Here is a 17618-nt window from a genome sequence, read left to right on the forward strand (position 1 = left end):
TCCTTAAAGAATATATAAAGATCACCTGTTTTGAAGATGGATCGAAGAGTTCTTACAATCCTTAGAACCTTACGATATCCCTGTATCAAATCTTGACGATTATTTATAAGAAAATTGGCACATAAGTTTCATTAACAATGCAAATGGTCATTTATAATTCATGGGTAGTCGTCATTAAGTATTAACACGAGTCATTTGAGATTTTGTTTATTTGTTCATTTAGGTCATTGTTAATTGAAAATACAGCTCATTTTAAATTATTTTAGTAAGAAATCAAGAATAGCAATATCATTAGGATAATTTGCATAATTCATTCATTAAATTATTAATTGAATCATAAATTAAACTTTACTGTAAAAACCTTGTAAATACTGTGTTTATCCAATTGATTTGTCCAATGTATAGGAATTGATTAAACTAAATAAAGTTATCTCAACTTTTGGAAGTGAGTACAACTCAAAAACCACAAAATATAATGAGTTTAGAATTTGCACAGTGTTTTTGCATTTATTGTGAACCTTCCTTGCGGTCACTACAGAGAAACCGCTTTTATATGCTGGATATCTGATCTGTGTGAATGTAGCTCTGTTACCGGATGTTATAGTAGTAGACCTCTTGTATATAATTAACTCAAAACAATTAATGGTTAGAACTTCCTGTTGACACAATGCCTCATCATTTATACACATTAAGAACAAAGACACAAATTTAAACCAAAGTTAAACATGGTTAAACTATAGTTCAGTATATGAATCTCTTGTACTGAAATGGAACCAGGAAAAAAAGTGTGGTGTGAGAATATAAAATGACAAAAAAAGAAAAAAGTTACCTCTTTTTACTAAGGTCCAAAAATGAGTTATTGAACTTTTTTCTAATTAACATGAAGAATGATACATTTGTCATAAAGAAGAAGAATTTAATCAGAACTTTTTTTATTTACAATCTGTTATCATTTTATTATTTTAATTCTAGAAAAAATATTTTCAGGTGTTTATCGGGTATACTTATACGGGTATATGCTTGAGTTTAGGTATCATGAGAGACACCTTGATTATTCTCGGATTATTTGAATCTTGAATCTGCCCTGTACACTGGCGTTTTGTTTGCTGGCTCTCACGGCTTTAGATCTTGACTACCATTTTCTGTAGTCAAGGAGACATTTGATTCCTTTTTTAGGAGTGGAGAGCCTGTTAACAGAGACCCACCTGACAGTCAGGTGTGTCTTCAGCTCTAGATGCCTCGCAAGACTGAATAGCAGGACTCAAACTCAAACCGGCAAGATGCCTCGCAGAAAAAATGATATTGCGATAACCGTGGATGATGGTAAGTAGATTTGATTATCAGAAGAGGATCATTCTAATGCATGTTGATTCAATTTGATTCAGTGTAGACTGTTCGTTTCAAACGCATCCATATGAATAGGTTGGGTAACTATTTGCAACTTTTATTTACTGTTCTGATATAGTGCAGTTGATGATTTTACAACTGGCATGTGTTGTGCTGTTGTGTTTCCTGCTGTTATATGTTTAAATGATGACTCTTATTTAGCAGGTTTACCTAATTTATGTTAATTGTTTTAATGATTAACACAATATATCATGTATGCCATTAAGTGCACTCATCTGACAGGATGTTAAATAGTTGTGTTATTGAGTTATTGTGACAGTATTTTCAGAATGAAAGAAATTCTCATGATATTAATATAGTGTATGTGTGTGTGTGTTACAGTTGGGATGGAAATCGATGCAGAATATGATAGTGGAAGTGACGGTAAGTTTTGAAGATGGTTGAATTTTTTTTGTTCATTTATTTTTTTAATGAATTATTGTTTATCATTATTATTTATTATAATATTACTTTCGATAATATTCGATAATATTATTGTATTATTTTCCAAATATTTTACTATTTTGAATGTGCATGTCATGCAGTGATCTTACAAAATGTATTTTGTCAAAAACATTTATTTAATTAAAATATATTATGAATGTATATATATATATATATACACACACACACATTTTCTCTATCTTTTCAGTGGATTCAAAAAGAAGAGCAAAAGGCAGGAATAAACCGAAGCCTGCTGCTCGAGGAAGGAAAGCCAAGCTCGCTGATAGCGTGGAGGAGAGCGACGAAGAGGAGGAGGAGACTCCACGGAAGAGAAAAGGCCGAAAGAAGAAGGAAGTAAGTGAAGACGAGAGCGAGGAAGAGAAGAAAGGAAGAAGAAAGAAAGCAGGAGGTGCGAAGAAGAGGGCTGCCAAGAAAGATGACTCAGAAGAGGAGAGCGAAGAGGAGAAAGGAGATAAAAGAAAAGGAAGGAAAAAAGGCACAACGAAGAAGGACAAAGAGGTGGAGAATATCAAGGAGAAGAAGGGGAATGGCAAAGCAGCAGGAAAAGGAGGGAAGGATAAACAGGAAGATAAGGATAAGAAAAAGAACAAAGGCAAAAACAGCAGGTGCAGTATTCTCTAGCCTCCCTCTCCACGCCACACACACACACACACACACACACACACACACATGGTGCCGTTCACTCCTCATTACCTCCACAGCCATACACATCTATTGCCATAAAATAACTTTTGAATGTTTTCAACTATACATATTACAACATTTTTGGTAAAATGCAGCCAAGGAACTAAAATCTCTGAACAACTGCAAAAGTGTTGTTATCATAATATATTGTATTGTATGGATTGTATTGCTATAAATAAAAAAATATATATTATTTATTTATTTATTTAAAGATTCAATCATTCACTAAACCTATAGGGTCAATCCAGGGTGATTGGGACACATTTGCCATTGAAATGACTTGGAAAAACGGTCCCAATCAACCTGAATTCACTCCTATATATATAGATGTGTGTGTGTGACAGATTCACTGGATGATTGAATCCTCCAATGAAAAAAAAAAAAGTATAATAGAGCCAGACATTTTTATTTTTTTCAGCAACCAATGTAAAGTAGCATTGTTGTTATTCGCTATACATTTTTTGGTTTCAATTGGACATTTCATTCTTTTCTTTTTTTCTTTTGCCTTCCAACTGATGATCTGGAAGTGCTTTTCATGGCCATCCTGCTCACTAGAACTTTTGACTTGACTTGACCAAAACAACAATATCCTTGTGGAATATACTGTTAAACTGGACTTAAAGGACTGACTGCTGACTCTCGGGTCTCGGCTTTGTTCTGCAGCAATTCATCATCAGACGACAATTCAGAAGACGAGTCTCTGTCTGAGGGAGAGATGGCCCGACTAAAAGAGGAAGTGGAGGAAAAGAAAAAACTGATAGCGACACTTCGGAACAAACCCTGGCGCATGAAGAGGAGACTCAAATGCCTGAAGTAAAACGGATTTCCTCCTACTCATTGTTTGAGCTCTTGTTTCAGTCACCTCTTACTCAGATGAAGTTAATTTATTTAGCATGAGTTTCATGTTTGTTTATGTGCTTCATTAAAGCGTACAAGTTGCTGTGCTTCTGCTTTCTTGCATCTTCACATCTCTTAATGCACTTTAAGCTGATGTTTAAAGGAGCTCTTATTGGCTACATATTCGTACTGGCTTTTCAAAAGTATTTTTAGGAAGCATGGAAGTAGTTTGAATTATGATCAGTATGACATGGCGCTTTTGAAGTTAAAAAAAAAGTTTCGGTAAAGAATCACCGTCATCCAAAATGCGCTCGATTGTACTTTGAGATAAAACACTTGACACAGAGACTAGGCCAATGCATTCATTACCTAGTGGCCTCCGTCTGAACCTTTACCTCAGACTGCCCAGTGGAATTGACCAGTGTGGGTGACAAGTGAGAGTTTGGACAAGTGCCCTCAGAAGTTAGTACAGACTGACACACTGCCCAAGACAGCATCAGTAACATGGGCCCTGAAGCTGTAGGGAAAGAAACAGTGCCACATAGGGGACACTCACTTGGCAAAGCTTCTACATGGGTAACTTCTGATAGGTGAGAGGAATGTTACAGTTTCATGAGCTTGATGCTGTTTTATGCATGCTGATGTTTCTTGAGGGCAGTCTTTGCATGCATGTTTGGGTGCAATTCTCTTCAGAGATCTCATGTAAAGTGCCATAAGGTCATATGGTCATGCCCAAACAATACATGGATGTCGATATGGTCCACCACAGGTTACAATAAGGTGCTTTGTAGGTTTTTGGATATTAGACTGAAGTTTAATTGCTGTAGTTGCCAAACAATTTTCTCTGTAGATGGATGTCCCTTTCAATGTAATGTTAGTGTTAATATTATATATTATGTGGATATTATTGGAAAGACTGTTATAGTTTTTATTATTATATATATCTTTTTTAAATAAATTTTTATTAGTTTTAGTTTTTTTAGTACATCAAGTAAACTAAATAAAATGAGAAATGTGTCCTTGGCAATTAGCGAAAATAAATGTTTTTTTTTTAAATTCAAATATTGTGTTTCAAGTAAAAAAAAAAATTGTGTGATTTGAGGTTTAGTTCAGTTAACTACAATTACACTGGTCCCCATACTATTTCCATGTGAAAACATTAAAGGGTTGGTTCACCCAAAAATGAAAGTTCTTTCATCATTTACTCACCCATGTCATTTCAAATCAAACCTGTATGACTTCTTTTCTTCTTTTGCCTATAGTATACAATGAAAGTCAAAGGGGTCTAAAACAACACTGGACCCCACTGACTTTCATTTTATGGACAACCCCCCATCTGGACCATTCACATTCATTATTCATTGATGAGTTAATTAATTGGCTGTAGGCTCCGGTTACAGAGTGTGAAGGTTGTGAGTGAAACATGATATTTTTTTCCTATTTGTCTCTGGTGCTTACTACACAATGCTGAATGGTAATGCTGCTTAATACAGTTGCAGCCAGTAAGTCAATGGACTGGTACGTCTACACATGTATAGCAGCATGCAAAGATTACAACCCCAACAGTAACAGGGAGAAATACTCATGCCCTGTTGAAATCTGAAACAAAAACAGAAAGTTTGTTTAGATATTGTGTCATACGTTTTATTTCCATGCTAATACACGTTTCTACTTATATCACCTGTTAGAGAAGCCCAGGAGTTTGTAGAAAAGTTTGAAGGGGCTTTGGGCAAAGGAAAAGGGAAGAGACTCTATGCATTCAAAGTCATGATGACCAAGGTACAGCATTAAATATTCCATATTGACATGTTACATTTTAAATGCAATCACCGAATATTTTTTGTTTGTTCGTTTCTCAGAAATTAATCAAATTCAATAGAGACTTTGAAAACTTCAAGACAGCCTGCATTCCCTGGGAGAGTCGGATAAAAGAAGTGGAAAGTCTGTTAATCTCTGTATTTTTTTCTTATTTATCGAAATCTGTATTTTCAGAGTTCAGTGTGTTTCTTATTCTCTTCTCATCTGTTTTATTCTCATAGGTCACTTTGGGTCATCTGTTGCCTCCTACTTCATTTTCCTGCGCTGGATGTATGGATTAAACCTTGTTCTCTTCGGCTTTGTGTTTGGACTTGTTGTTATGCCAGAGGTGAGATGTGATGCTGATGTCTTTGTTTAAACACCTTTTAGGCAGTAACGTTAGTAATATTGTGAAATTTTATTACAATTTCTATTTTCATATATTTTAATAAGTCATTCTTCCTGTGATGGCAAAGCTAAGTTTTCAGCAGCCATTCCTCCTGTCTTCAGTGACACATGATCCTTCAGAAATCATTCTTATATGCTGGTTTGCCTCTCAAGAAACATTTCCTATCATTATCAATGTTGTGCTGCTTGATATTTTTGTAGAAACCATGATTGGTCAGACTGGTAACCCAAAGGTTGGGGGTTTGATTCTCAATACCGGCAGGAAATGAATTAGATGCCCTTGAGCAAGACACCAAACCTCCAATCGTTCCCCGGGTGCGCCACAGCAATGGCTGCCCACTGCTCCGGTTGTGTGTGTCCACGGTTTGCAGTGTGTGTGTTGCAGTGTGTGTGTGTGTGTGTGTTCACTACTTACGGCTCCTAATGTGTCCACTAACTTGGATGGGTTAAAAGGACAAATTCCAAGAATGGGTTATCATACTTGGCCTTCATGTCATAAAAGAGAAAATAAAAATAAAAGCTACACTAATATGATCTGTGTCTTTCTCTTTGTAGGTACTGATGGGCATGCCTTACGGCTCCCTTCCCAGAAAAACTGTCCCCAGAGAGGAACAGGATACTGCCATGGATTACTCTGTCCTGTTTGAGTTTGGCGTAAGAATTTTTCACTATTGGATTCTGTGTAAAAGAGGTTGTAAGATTGCTATTGTCTTATTTGGATTATACCTTTTGCATTTTTTCACAGGGTTATTGCAAGTACTCCGTTCTATTTTATGGTTTCTACAATAATCAACGAAGTATTGGATTCCTCCAGTTCCGGTTACCTCTTTCATATCTTTTGGTTGGTGTTGGGATATTTGGCTACAGTCTAATGGTGGTTATCAGAACGTGAGTCTACTGTAATAACTACATCTGCAGCATTGACTGTGTCACTCTGTATAGGGTTTTGCTCACTGAAAATGATCTTGTTGCTGATATTGTGGAGCCTCTTTCTTTCTTTTTTTAATGGCCTCCCTTCTTCTAGAATGGCAAGAAATGCCAATGAAGGAGGAGATGGAGCAGAGGATAGTGCCTTCACCTTTTGCTGGAAGCTGTTTACTAGCTGGGATTACCTTATAGGAAACCCAGAGACAGCTGACAACAAGTTTGCGTCCACCACCACAAGCTTCAAGGTTAATAACAGCAATAATATCAAAGAATGGTGCACTGTGCTGTGAAAACTTCTGATCAAATCACACATTAACTGAGTCTTATTCCCTCAGGAATCTATAGTGGATGAGCAGGAAAACCTAAAGGATGAGAACATTCACCTACGCCGCTTTCTACGCGTCCTAGCCAACTTTCTCATCCTGTGCTGCTTGGGTGGGAGTGGATACCTCATCTACACTGTGGTCAAAAGATCTCAAGAATTTGCCAAAAAGGACAGGAATGAACTGACATGGCTTCAAAAAAATGAGGTACCCCTTTTCTTTTACCTTTCAATTTATTAATGTGATGGCACATGAAAAAAAAAAAGGAAATTGTGAAATTCTGTTTCTTCTTCGGTCAGGTTGAAATTGTGATGTCCCTGTTGGGCTTGGTGTGTCCACCTCTGTTTGAGGTTATAGGGGAGCTGGAAGACTATCACCCTCGAATCGCCCTAAAATGGCAGCTGGCCAGAATCTTTGCCCTCTTTCTGGGCAACCTGTACACTTTTCTGTTTGCTCTGTTTGATGAAGTCAATGCAAAGGTATGACCATAGATGGTCTAGTAACCATAAACATAATGAAAAGGGGATATTACTCTGCTTAAGAGTCCTTACACATATACCTGTTACATTTTACGTGAATCATTTCTTTGGTATTGTATGTTCACAGCTTGAAAACGAGAAACAGATCAAAAATGAAACCATCTGGGCTCTTAAAGAATACTATGACAACTACACCTTACAGTACAATGTCACAGAAAACATTCCCCCTCCAATCACCTCACCAGCTGATGTCATCAGGGGGCCATGCTGGGAGACAGAAGTTGGCATTGTAGGTACCGTCAGCACCCACATCACCATCTGCAAACTTGTCAGTAACAGTCAGTGCTTAACCCTGTACAGTGTTGCCCACTATTTTCAATGGAATGTAGCTAGAGCCTGCTCAAAAAGTTACTACATGTCGCTGGATGACATAATGCGCCAATTGTCAGCACTTTACAGATGTTTTTTCTCCTAATCCGTGCTCACATACTGTATTTTAAAATAATATGTAGCCGAATGTCCAATAAAGCTGTTCTCATGTACATATTTTCTGTCAGAAAACGGAACAAGTATGACACAGTGACTGACTACATGTTAACCAGCAGTCCAAAATGTCACTATATTTGTCGATAGTGACACAGTCGCTAAGTTGGCAACACTGACCCTGTAGAGCTTGACAAAATACTAGTCACAAAAATCTTTTTTTTTTTAAATGGAACAGTTTAACCCTAAAATGTAAAAGTAAATCTAAAAAAAAGTTAGCATTTATCATATTTGATACATCAGGCTTTTACGGCTCATGGAGTGTGATATAGTCACAGCAGGGGTGGCGAACCCCAGAGTTCAGCTCCAACCCCAATCAAACACACCTGAACCAGATCATCAAGGCCCGCGTCTGAAAGCTTAAAAATGCTGCCTTCGGAGGATGCATTCCAAGGTAGAAAGGCATCAAGGAACGTTAGCTAACAATGTTTGCTTCACTTCCTGTCTCCTGACATACCTTCATCTGCCTCTAATATCCCACAATCCTGTGCTTTCCATTCTGTGACAGTTGAGCTAAGAAATAAAGATCCCGTCTGAAAGTTGCGGTTTATGTGTAAATGTACACTTTTGGCCAACGATTGGCCACTTCTGATGTCATTTCTAATGAGAAATTACTATTGATATAAAATATTCACTTAGTTTTCACCAATGCTCCCTCTATTATGCCTTAGATCAGTGTTTCTCAACCTCTCCTGCAGGGACCCCCTGACAGGCCATGTTTCTGTTTTAACCCTGAAATGGCACACCTGATTCAAGTCATTAAAGGCTTAATGAGTAGTTGACTAATTGATTAATTGAACTATTCCTACTCTAATTACTCATTAAGCCTTTAATTACTTGAATCAGGTGTGCCATTTCAGAGTTAAAACAAAAACATGGCCTGTCAGGGGGTCCCTGCAGGAGAGGTTGAGAAACACTGCCTTAGATCATTGAACTATTATGCTGCCTCAGAAGTCTGTCTGAAATCAGATTTGTGAGGTACTTTTGCAACAAGAGCTTAAGTTGCTTCAGTCTAGTAAATGTTCATCTTGAAATATTACTGACAATACAAAAGTTATACATTTACTTAATACAAATCGTTTTAGAATTATACTAAAAGGCCTTTTACTTGCTAAAAAAAGTATGATCTATCAGAGTGCCGAAGGCATGCAGTAGATTCTGTGCAACAGGTTTTTCGGCAATGTTTTGATCATGCTGATAATTCAAAGGCCTTAGAAATTCATGTATCAAACATAATACAGTAGGCTTTATATGGTTAAAATGTACTGTTTTATTTCCTTACAGGAGTTTGTGAAGCTCACCGTATCCGACATCCAGGTGACATATCTGACCATTCTGATAGGGGACTTCCTACGAGCCGTGATTGTCAGATTCCTCAACTATTGCTGGTGTTGGGATCTTGAAGCTGGGTTTGTAAGTCCAACCTCACACCCTGCTGTTATTCAAGTTACTCACGTAACACTGTGTAAACAAGCTGCAACAGTATCAGTTGGATGACCTCTGTCGAGTGCACATTTTAGTTGTAAAGTTTAGTTCCTAGTAATTTAACGATGATGGGACGTTCCCATCAAGAAGAGGGCAGATGTTAGAAACCTGACAGACTATGATTATGTCAGGTTAAGTATATTCTCATCAAAAGTTTTTTTTGTGCTCAGAAGTGACTGCTCTATATGGCTTTGCCCTGTCGCCCTCATTTTCCTGTCACTCGATATAGGTAACATACCACTCATTCATCCGAGGTCAACTGAACACCATGAGAAGGTGGCAGGATAGGTGATAGGGCTGCTTTACAACCAGAGTCACAGAGAGACACACTACACCATTCAGGGCACTTAATTACAGAGAGAGAGAGAAAGAGAGAAAGAGAGAAAGAGAGAGGTATCTTTTACTGTGACATCTCTTTCTGTGTTGTCATGCATACAGATATTTATGCATGTGTGTGTGTTTGTGTTTCTGCAGCCATCTTATGGAGAGTTTGACATCAGTGGTAATGTACTTGGGCTCATCTTCAACCAGGGAATGATCTGGTAAGTAGATCATGCGAGTGAAAACAGCATCTCGGCGATGGACAGTGTGATGATTTCACAATCACATCATGTGTGTGTTTCAGGATGGGCGCATTTTACGCCCCTGGGCTGGTGGGAGTAAACGTGTTGCGTCTGCTGAGCTCCATGTATTACCAGTGCTGGGCAGTGATGGCCTGTAACGTTCCCCATGAGAGAGTGTTCAAAGCCTCACGTTCTAATAACTTCTACATGGGATTGCTCCTCCTCGTACTCTTCCTCAGTCTCATGCCTGTGATCTACACCATTATGACCCTGCCACCGTCTTTTGACTGTGGACCCTTCAGGTAGCTTTTAAACCTTATGAAGATTTATATACTAATTCTTGAAAAGACTGAACAAATTATTCCTGTAGGAATAGATTTGTTATCCCTATTCATGTACTAAATATGGAAGCCCATTTACGCCACGTAAGCAAAAGAAATCATGCTTTGGTAAATCATGATTATGACATGAAAAGTCAAAATTATGACATACTATGTAATTATAAGATAAAGTTGAAAAATGTACAGACTTTCAGCTGTTTGCCTTGAAAAATTGAAAATAAATAACTTAATAACTTAACATTGAAATAGCTTAACACAACAAATGTTTCCCCAAATTCAACTGAAAATGCAACATTTAATGACTTCTGCAGTCTCAAAATTATTCAACCCCTTCATGGCAAGCATCTTTAGTACTTAGTAGAACACCCTTTTTCTGTTATAACCTGCTTCAAACAAGATTTATAACCAGACACCAGCTTCTGGCAGCGTTTCTGAGGAATCTTAGTCCATTCCTCATGAGCAATGGCCTCCAGTTCAGTAATATTCTTGGGTGTGTGTGCTGCAACTGCCGTCCTTCAAATCCCACCAGAGATTTTCTATGGGGTTCAAGTCAGGTGACTGTGATGGCCACTGTAGAGTCTTCCAGGATTTCTTCTGCACCCAACCCTGTACGTCATGGAGTTTTGGCATGCGTTTAGTACACGCCTTTCTGTGCAAGCTGAAACCTCAGTGCCTGTTGTCACCAAGTCTTGCTGCAGGTCTTTTCAGTCACTTGAGGGTTTTTCTGAACCTGTCTTCTCAGAAATCTGGTTGCAGCCATTGATAGATTCCTTTTTCTGCCCCTTCCAGATAGTGTAACCAGTGTCTTTAATTTTGAACTTGCAATCTATGCTTCCAACAGTGTCTCTAGGAACATTTAGTGCCTTCGCGACGCTATCTTTTTGTATCATGTTTTTTGAGACTGCAAAAGTCTCAGTTGTTAAAAGTTACAATTTCAGTTGAATTTGGGGAAACCACTTAAAACATTTGTTGTGTTGAGCTATTTCAATTACTTTTTTTATTTGTTCATTGCAAACAGCTGAAAGTGTGTAAATTATGCCAATAAACCTGATTTGCAATGGGGGTTGAATAATTTCTATTACAGCTGTAGGCCTATATATTATGTATGTACATAGTATGTCATCATTTTGACTTCTTATATCATAATTTTGGCTTTTTATTTATTTAGAGTACCGAATGTACAAAATTATAGAAATTTCGGTAACACTTTACAATAAGGTTCCATTAGTTAACATTAGTTAATCCATTAGTTAACATGAACGGTAACACTTTACTTGAAGGGGTGTGCATAAGACTGACATGACACCTTCATAACCATGACATGACATATGTCATGAATATGAAGGAGGTTTATGCATGTTTATCACAACTGTCATTAAGTGTCTTTCGCTCAATAATGACATTTTGAATGCAAATATGACATTGTTTAAGATGTCTTTGTTATGACAACTTGACATAAACCATAACATCATAACCTGTCAGTGTCTTTGTCATGACAACTTGACATTAAATTAAATTAAACTGTCATGTGGTTGGTTTTGACACTGGCTGTCATGAGGCCATTATAACTGTGTCATGAATATTTTTCGTGACCTCAACTACAGTGGTACAAATTGAATTTGTCATTAAAAAGTTATAATGGCTTCATGACAGCCAATGTCAAAACCAAACACATGACAGTTTAATGTAATTTTAACCAATAAAGCTAAGTGGTTTCTTAAGTTTGATAATTAATCTGCTAGGTCATGTTTATGACAGGTTGTGTTGTCTTAGTAATGTCAAGTTGTCATGACAAAGACACTGACAGGTTATGATGTATTTGCTTATGTCAAGGTGTCATAACAAAGACATTTCAAACAATGTCATATTTGCATTAAAAATGTCATAATTGAGCGAATGACACTTAATGACAGTTGTCATAAACATGCATAAAACCTCCTTCATATTCATAACATGTGTCATGTCATGATTATGAAGGTGTCATGTTAGTCTTATGCACACCCCTTCAAGTAAAGTGTTACCACATGAACTAACCATGAACAACATCTCTGTTCAGCATTAGTTAATATTTGTTAACGTTAACTCACACATGTACTAATGCATCAATTCACATTAACAGCACGGTTAGTTAACATTAGTTAATGCATTAGTTAACATGAACTAACCATGAACAATGCCTGTAAATAGCTTTACTGTTTTGTAAGGTTAACTTACTGTACATATTTACATTAGTTTACGTAGCAGTTGACACACACTAAGTCACTAAGTATGAACATTTCTAACTCACCATGTTACCCTAAATGTAAAAATACTGTTGTGTACCTTATCAATACTCTTTCATATATATATATATATATATATATATATATATATATATATATATATATATAAATGGCATTGATTTGTTGGTAAACATAATTCTACAGCGGAAAAATATGTTGTTCATGTTTATACGCACTTTACTATCATTACTTGCATTCAAATAAGTATTTATTAATGGACTGAGTGAAAAGTGTAGACTATTTCAACATTAACTGATGTGTTACTAACATTTGTAGACTCTTTATTGACATGACTTACCATTAATAAAGAATTTATCAATGGAATTTATAAACCTTATTGTAAAGTGTACACTATTTCAACATTAACTGATGTGTTACTAACATTTGTTTTCCGCTGTAGAATTATGTTTACCAACAAATCAATGCCTTATAAATATGAAATGAGTGTTGATAAGGTACACAACAGTATTTTTAGGGTAACATGGTGAGTTAGAAATGTTCATACTTAGTGTGTGTCAACTGCTACGTAAACTAATGTAAATATGTACAGTAAGTTAACCTTACAAAACAGTAAAGCTATTTACAGGCATTGTTCATGGTTAGTTCATGTTAACTAATGCATTAACTAATGTTAACTAACCGTGCTGTTAATGTGAATTGATGCATTAGTACATGTGTGAGTTAACGTTAACAAATAATAACTAATGCTGAACAGAGATGTTGTTCATGGTTAGTTCATGTTAACTAATGCATTAACTAATGTTAACTAATGGAACCTTATTGTAAAGTGTTACCAAAATTGCATCTCATAATTACTTCATATGTCTTTTTAATCTCAATTAGGCATGATATTTTTCTTATTTTGGGGGAAATGAGCTTCCATGATTAAAGGAAAATTAATACAGGAAATCTTATAAAGTACTTAGCTGGTTGCGACTTACTTATCTAAGAGGTTATAAACAGTGATTAAATAAACATAAAATGTGTGTTATTTGCAGGAGATTTTGAACAAGTATGTCTTAAAATTTTACAGAAACATCTTACTAGGGGCCTAGACTGTGAACTCATATTTAAAATTTTCTATTGAATCATAAATGTCCTGAGCAATATGAGATCCACGTCTCTCCACAGTGGTAAAGATAAGATGTTTGATGTGATCACGGAGACTATAGAGAAGGACTTGCCACCATTTATGGCAGACATCTTCGGTTATGCATCCAACCCAGGCCTCATAATTTCTGCAGTCCTGCTCATGGTGTGAGTAGTCACCTAATGTGAAGTATAAAGGTAAATGTTATATGATGTACTTGCATTTAATAAAACTATCTGTCTGTCTTGTCTCTCACAGGTTGGCTATTTATTACCTGAATGCTGTGTCCAAAGCATATCAGAATGCTAACATGGAATTAAAACGCAAAATGCAAATGGTTGGTAAACGTTTTTTGTAAATGATGGTCAAGTTGTCTGACATCAGCAGTGTCAGCTATTGGTTTATATTTTCTGCTCCATCATTTAGCAAAGAGATGAGGAGAAGAACAGGAGGAACAACAAGGACAGCACCAACCAGGTGATGAAAGACCTAGAAGATCTTATGCCCAACAAGTCCCTGATTCCCCCTCCATCTGCTGAAGAGGCTGGTCAGTGGGCTAAACAACTCGTTGAACTAGTCATGACATGTTTCTTTTGCCGTGTTTGTTTCCCCTACTGGTGTTCACATTGTAGGAGATACTTCCAAACTCTTGTGATCTTCAAACTTGAGAGTGGAACATTCTTCATTCACAATGGAGTATCTGTTTCTGTTACATACTTGCCATTTTATATTACAGAGAAACTAACTGACCAGCTTAGCAAGTCACCAAAAGTGTCAGGCAAACCAGGCGCTGCAGCCACCGGGAAAGGGGTACATGTTCAGAGAGATGTGTCTTTGGCTGCGGCAAATCCTCGGGCACCAGTGACTCGCCCTCCAGGTCCCAGGCCGCCTGGGCCTCTCCCAGGTAATGGCCGTGGACCTCCACCAGGTCAAGGGATGGGAAGAGGGAGAGGTGGACCACCACCACGAAGATAAGGCTTTAAGAATGTATATAGACACACACTCCACAGTCATATACTAGATATGGATCCCAATCGAATTGTAATACTATTACAGTGAGGAGGTAGTCTGGCTATCACCAGACCAAGCTTTTTTTAAATCAAATCGCCGGCAGATCGGGCTGGGTTTACCCAGTCTAGTGAGGAGGTGCTGTTGTTGTAAATATTTTTTGTGTAAAATGTATTTGTATGCTATTTAAAAAAAAGTGCAATAAAAGGTTTATGGATATACATGTCTGTGGTGGTTTATTCATCAAATCATTTCCATTATTATTACAAACAGGTCAGGATTCTATGAAATAAACATGTTTTCATGATTTGGATTCCCTTCTTATGATCCTTCTTTTTGTGCCTTTATGCTTGGATAGTTGTCAAAATTACTTAAACTAATTTATAAAAGATAAATAAATAAAATATTGAAAATAAAAAATAGTATATATTTAATATTTTGCAGATATCAAGAGAAAACCTGAAAACATCAATTTAAACTTTTATTGTAACCTTTTTAATCACACTTTCACAGAACAAATGCAACATTGTTACAGTAATATAAGATCTCGAATTAGATTTGTTTTCTTAAATGTATTATTATTAAATATTTTTACAAGTCCCAGAATCCAGTCATTATTTCCTTGTTTCATAATATGTGTTCCCTTATACCACATATTAAATAATTAAGTAGAACAGAAGGCTACTTTAATTACAGGATTACAATTACAGTTTCGTCTATGACAAATGCACTTCGACAGACAAGAATGCAATTACTACTGGTCCACTACTGACAAAAAATAAGTAGGCCTATGAGGTTATTTTTTTAAGGATAATGTTTGTCGTAATTTCTTTCTTTTTTTTACGGCAAGCAGTGTCTACCAATTTTTTTAAACATGTTTTTTTCATTTTTTTTTCATTAGATTTTACAAATCTAATGTTAAAACTCTCCCTAAAATGCATACAGAAACCATCGAGGCAAACAGTCATGCACAGCTGCCTGTATTATTTCATTAACAGACTGTCATGCAATTTTCTAATCATTCTAATCGAGTCTCCTTTCTCCACCTCGATATGTAAAGGCTGTAAGCTTTCAGGGTTTTAAAACACTGCCATCGTGTGGAAACACGCACTTACTGTATTTTTAACTCCTTCAGACCTGAATTATGTTTCAAGTTTCTGAAAAATATAAAAGTACATTTTCCCAGCTCATGAGGCTTCTATAAATGAGACCAAAAAAAATTTTTTTGGCTTTAATTATAATTTTTTTTGTCCATTTCAATGGACGTCAGGTCAAAACAGGTGTACTTCCCAAAAATGTACCAACATGAAATAAATTAATAAACATAAAAATTGTTGGTCTATACTTTAAGCTTTTTCTCAAGGTCAAAAACCTTTCAGCAGTATACCATTTCAATTTTAATTTTGAGGTTTTTGTTTTACAGATTGCACATTGTTTGTAACAAACTAAATATCTTTGACTCAATATTAGAATAATTTTCTGTGTGCATCTTTCTTTTTTTAGATCAAAAACTTGAACATTATAACATTTCAACTTTAATTGTAAGGTTTTTGCTTTATAGATCGCAGATTTGTTTATTCATAACAAAATAAACCTAGGAATCAATCAATGTATTCACGTTAGAGTCATTTCCTGTGTGCATCTTTGAAACAATTTCTCTGTTAACGGTTTTCTTGTATTTTTACAGTACATTACTGGCAGCACGGTTGCAAGCAAGTTACGGTATTTCGATTTCCAGTAACTGTAGTGTAATTCACTTTACAGTACACACGATCAGTACTGTAAACTACAAAATAGTACTTTACTGTATTTTTACTGTATTTCGTAATTTGGTCTGCTTCTGCTGTAATAAATTATACGGTATTGTACTGCAATATCTATATTGATACATTACTGCTAAATATTGTTGTAATTTTCAAAATAATTACTAATAATGATAATATTATATTATAATACTATAATATGTAGTTATTAGGAAAATATAGTAGGAAAAAAAAATACTATGGAAGTCAATGGCTACTGTCAACTGTCTTGTTACCGATATTCTTTAAAATATCTTATTTTGTGTTCAGTAGAATAAAGAAACTCATACAGGTTTGGAACAACATAAGGGTGAGTAAGTGATGACAAATATAATTTTTGGGTGAACTATACCTTTAAAGGGAAATTTTTTATTAGCCCATGATTTACTCACCCTCAAGACATCCTGTAGGTGTATATGACATTCTTCTTTCAGACGAATACAATCGGAGTTATATTAAAAAAAAATGTCCTGGCTCTTCCAAGCTTTATAATGGCAGTGAATGGTTGTTTCTGTTTTGAAAGTCCATAAAAGTTCAATTCAATTCAATTCAAGTTTATTTGTATAGCGCTTTTCACAATATATACATATTGTTTCAAAGCAGCTAAAAGTGCATCTATCCATCATAAAAGTGCATCCATCCATCCATCATAAAAGTGCTCCACAAGGCTCTGGGAGGTTAATAAAGGCCTTCTGAAGTGAAGCGATGCGCTTGTGTAAGAAAAATATTCATATTCAAGATGCGCCTTAAATTTAAGTCAAATCCGTGTTTGTTTGGCCGGAAGCTAGTTATTTTACTTTATAAAGTTTTAAATACGGATATTTTTCTTACATCTCCATCTTCCTCATCACTCCACATAAAGTCAACATCTGAGATATTTCCATCAGCTATATGTTCAAGGACTTCAAGAACTGTATATTCTGCATATGAAAAAGTTTCAAAAATGTATCGGTACCGTGCTGTGATATAGATTTTTTTATATAAGAAATTTCAATCAGCATTACTGGAAATGTGATTTCATTTCAGTAACAGGCTTTTGAACCCACTGTACACTCTAAAAAATGCAGGGTTAAAAAATAACCCAACCTTAACCACGCCGCTGGGTCACTATAGGACAGAACACGCGCTGGGTTGGTTTGACCCAAGTGCTGGGTTTTTCCATTTAACCCATATTGTTGGGTCATTCATTTGACCCAAC

The 17618-nt window shown here is 36.1% G+C and overlaps 1 protein-coding gene across 1 annotated transcript; it reads left to right on the top strand.

The window, feature by feature from the left end:
• The first annotated feature begins 1026 nt into the window (after positions 1-1026).
• tmc2b (transmembrane channel-like 2b) lies at positions 1027-14671 on the top strand. Its single transcript, XM_056235218.1, has 20 exons — positions 1027-1323; positions 1729-1770; positions 2039-2456; positions 3199-3348; positions 5061-5151; positions 5232-5313; positions 5412-5518; positions 6133-6231; positions 6323-6465; positions 6602-6749; positions 6840-7034; positions 7127-7306; positions 7434-7595; positions 9134-9262; positions 9809-9876; positions 9960-10199; positions 13652-13777; positions 13869-13947; positions 14037-14157; positions 14347-14671. The coding sequence occupies exons 1-20, from the start codon at positions 1281-1283 to the stop codon at positions 14583-14585; spliced, it is 2862 nt and encodes a 953-aa protein (XP_056091193.1). The 5' UTR covers positions 1027-1280; the 3' UTR covers positions 14586-14671.
• The last annotated feature ends 2947 nt before the right edge of the window (positions 14672-17618 follow it).

The sequence above is a fragment of the Rhinichthys klamathensis genome, unplaced genomic scaffold, assembly GCF_029890125.1.
Source record: "Rhinichthys klamathensis goyatoka isolate OS25496 unplaced genomic scaffold, OSU_Roscu_1.1 h1tg000417l_1, whole genome shotgun sequence".
NCBI lineage: Eukaryota > Metazoa > Chordata > Actinopteri > Cypriniformes > Leuciscidae > Rhinichthys > Rhinichthys klamathensis.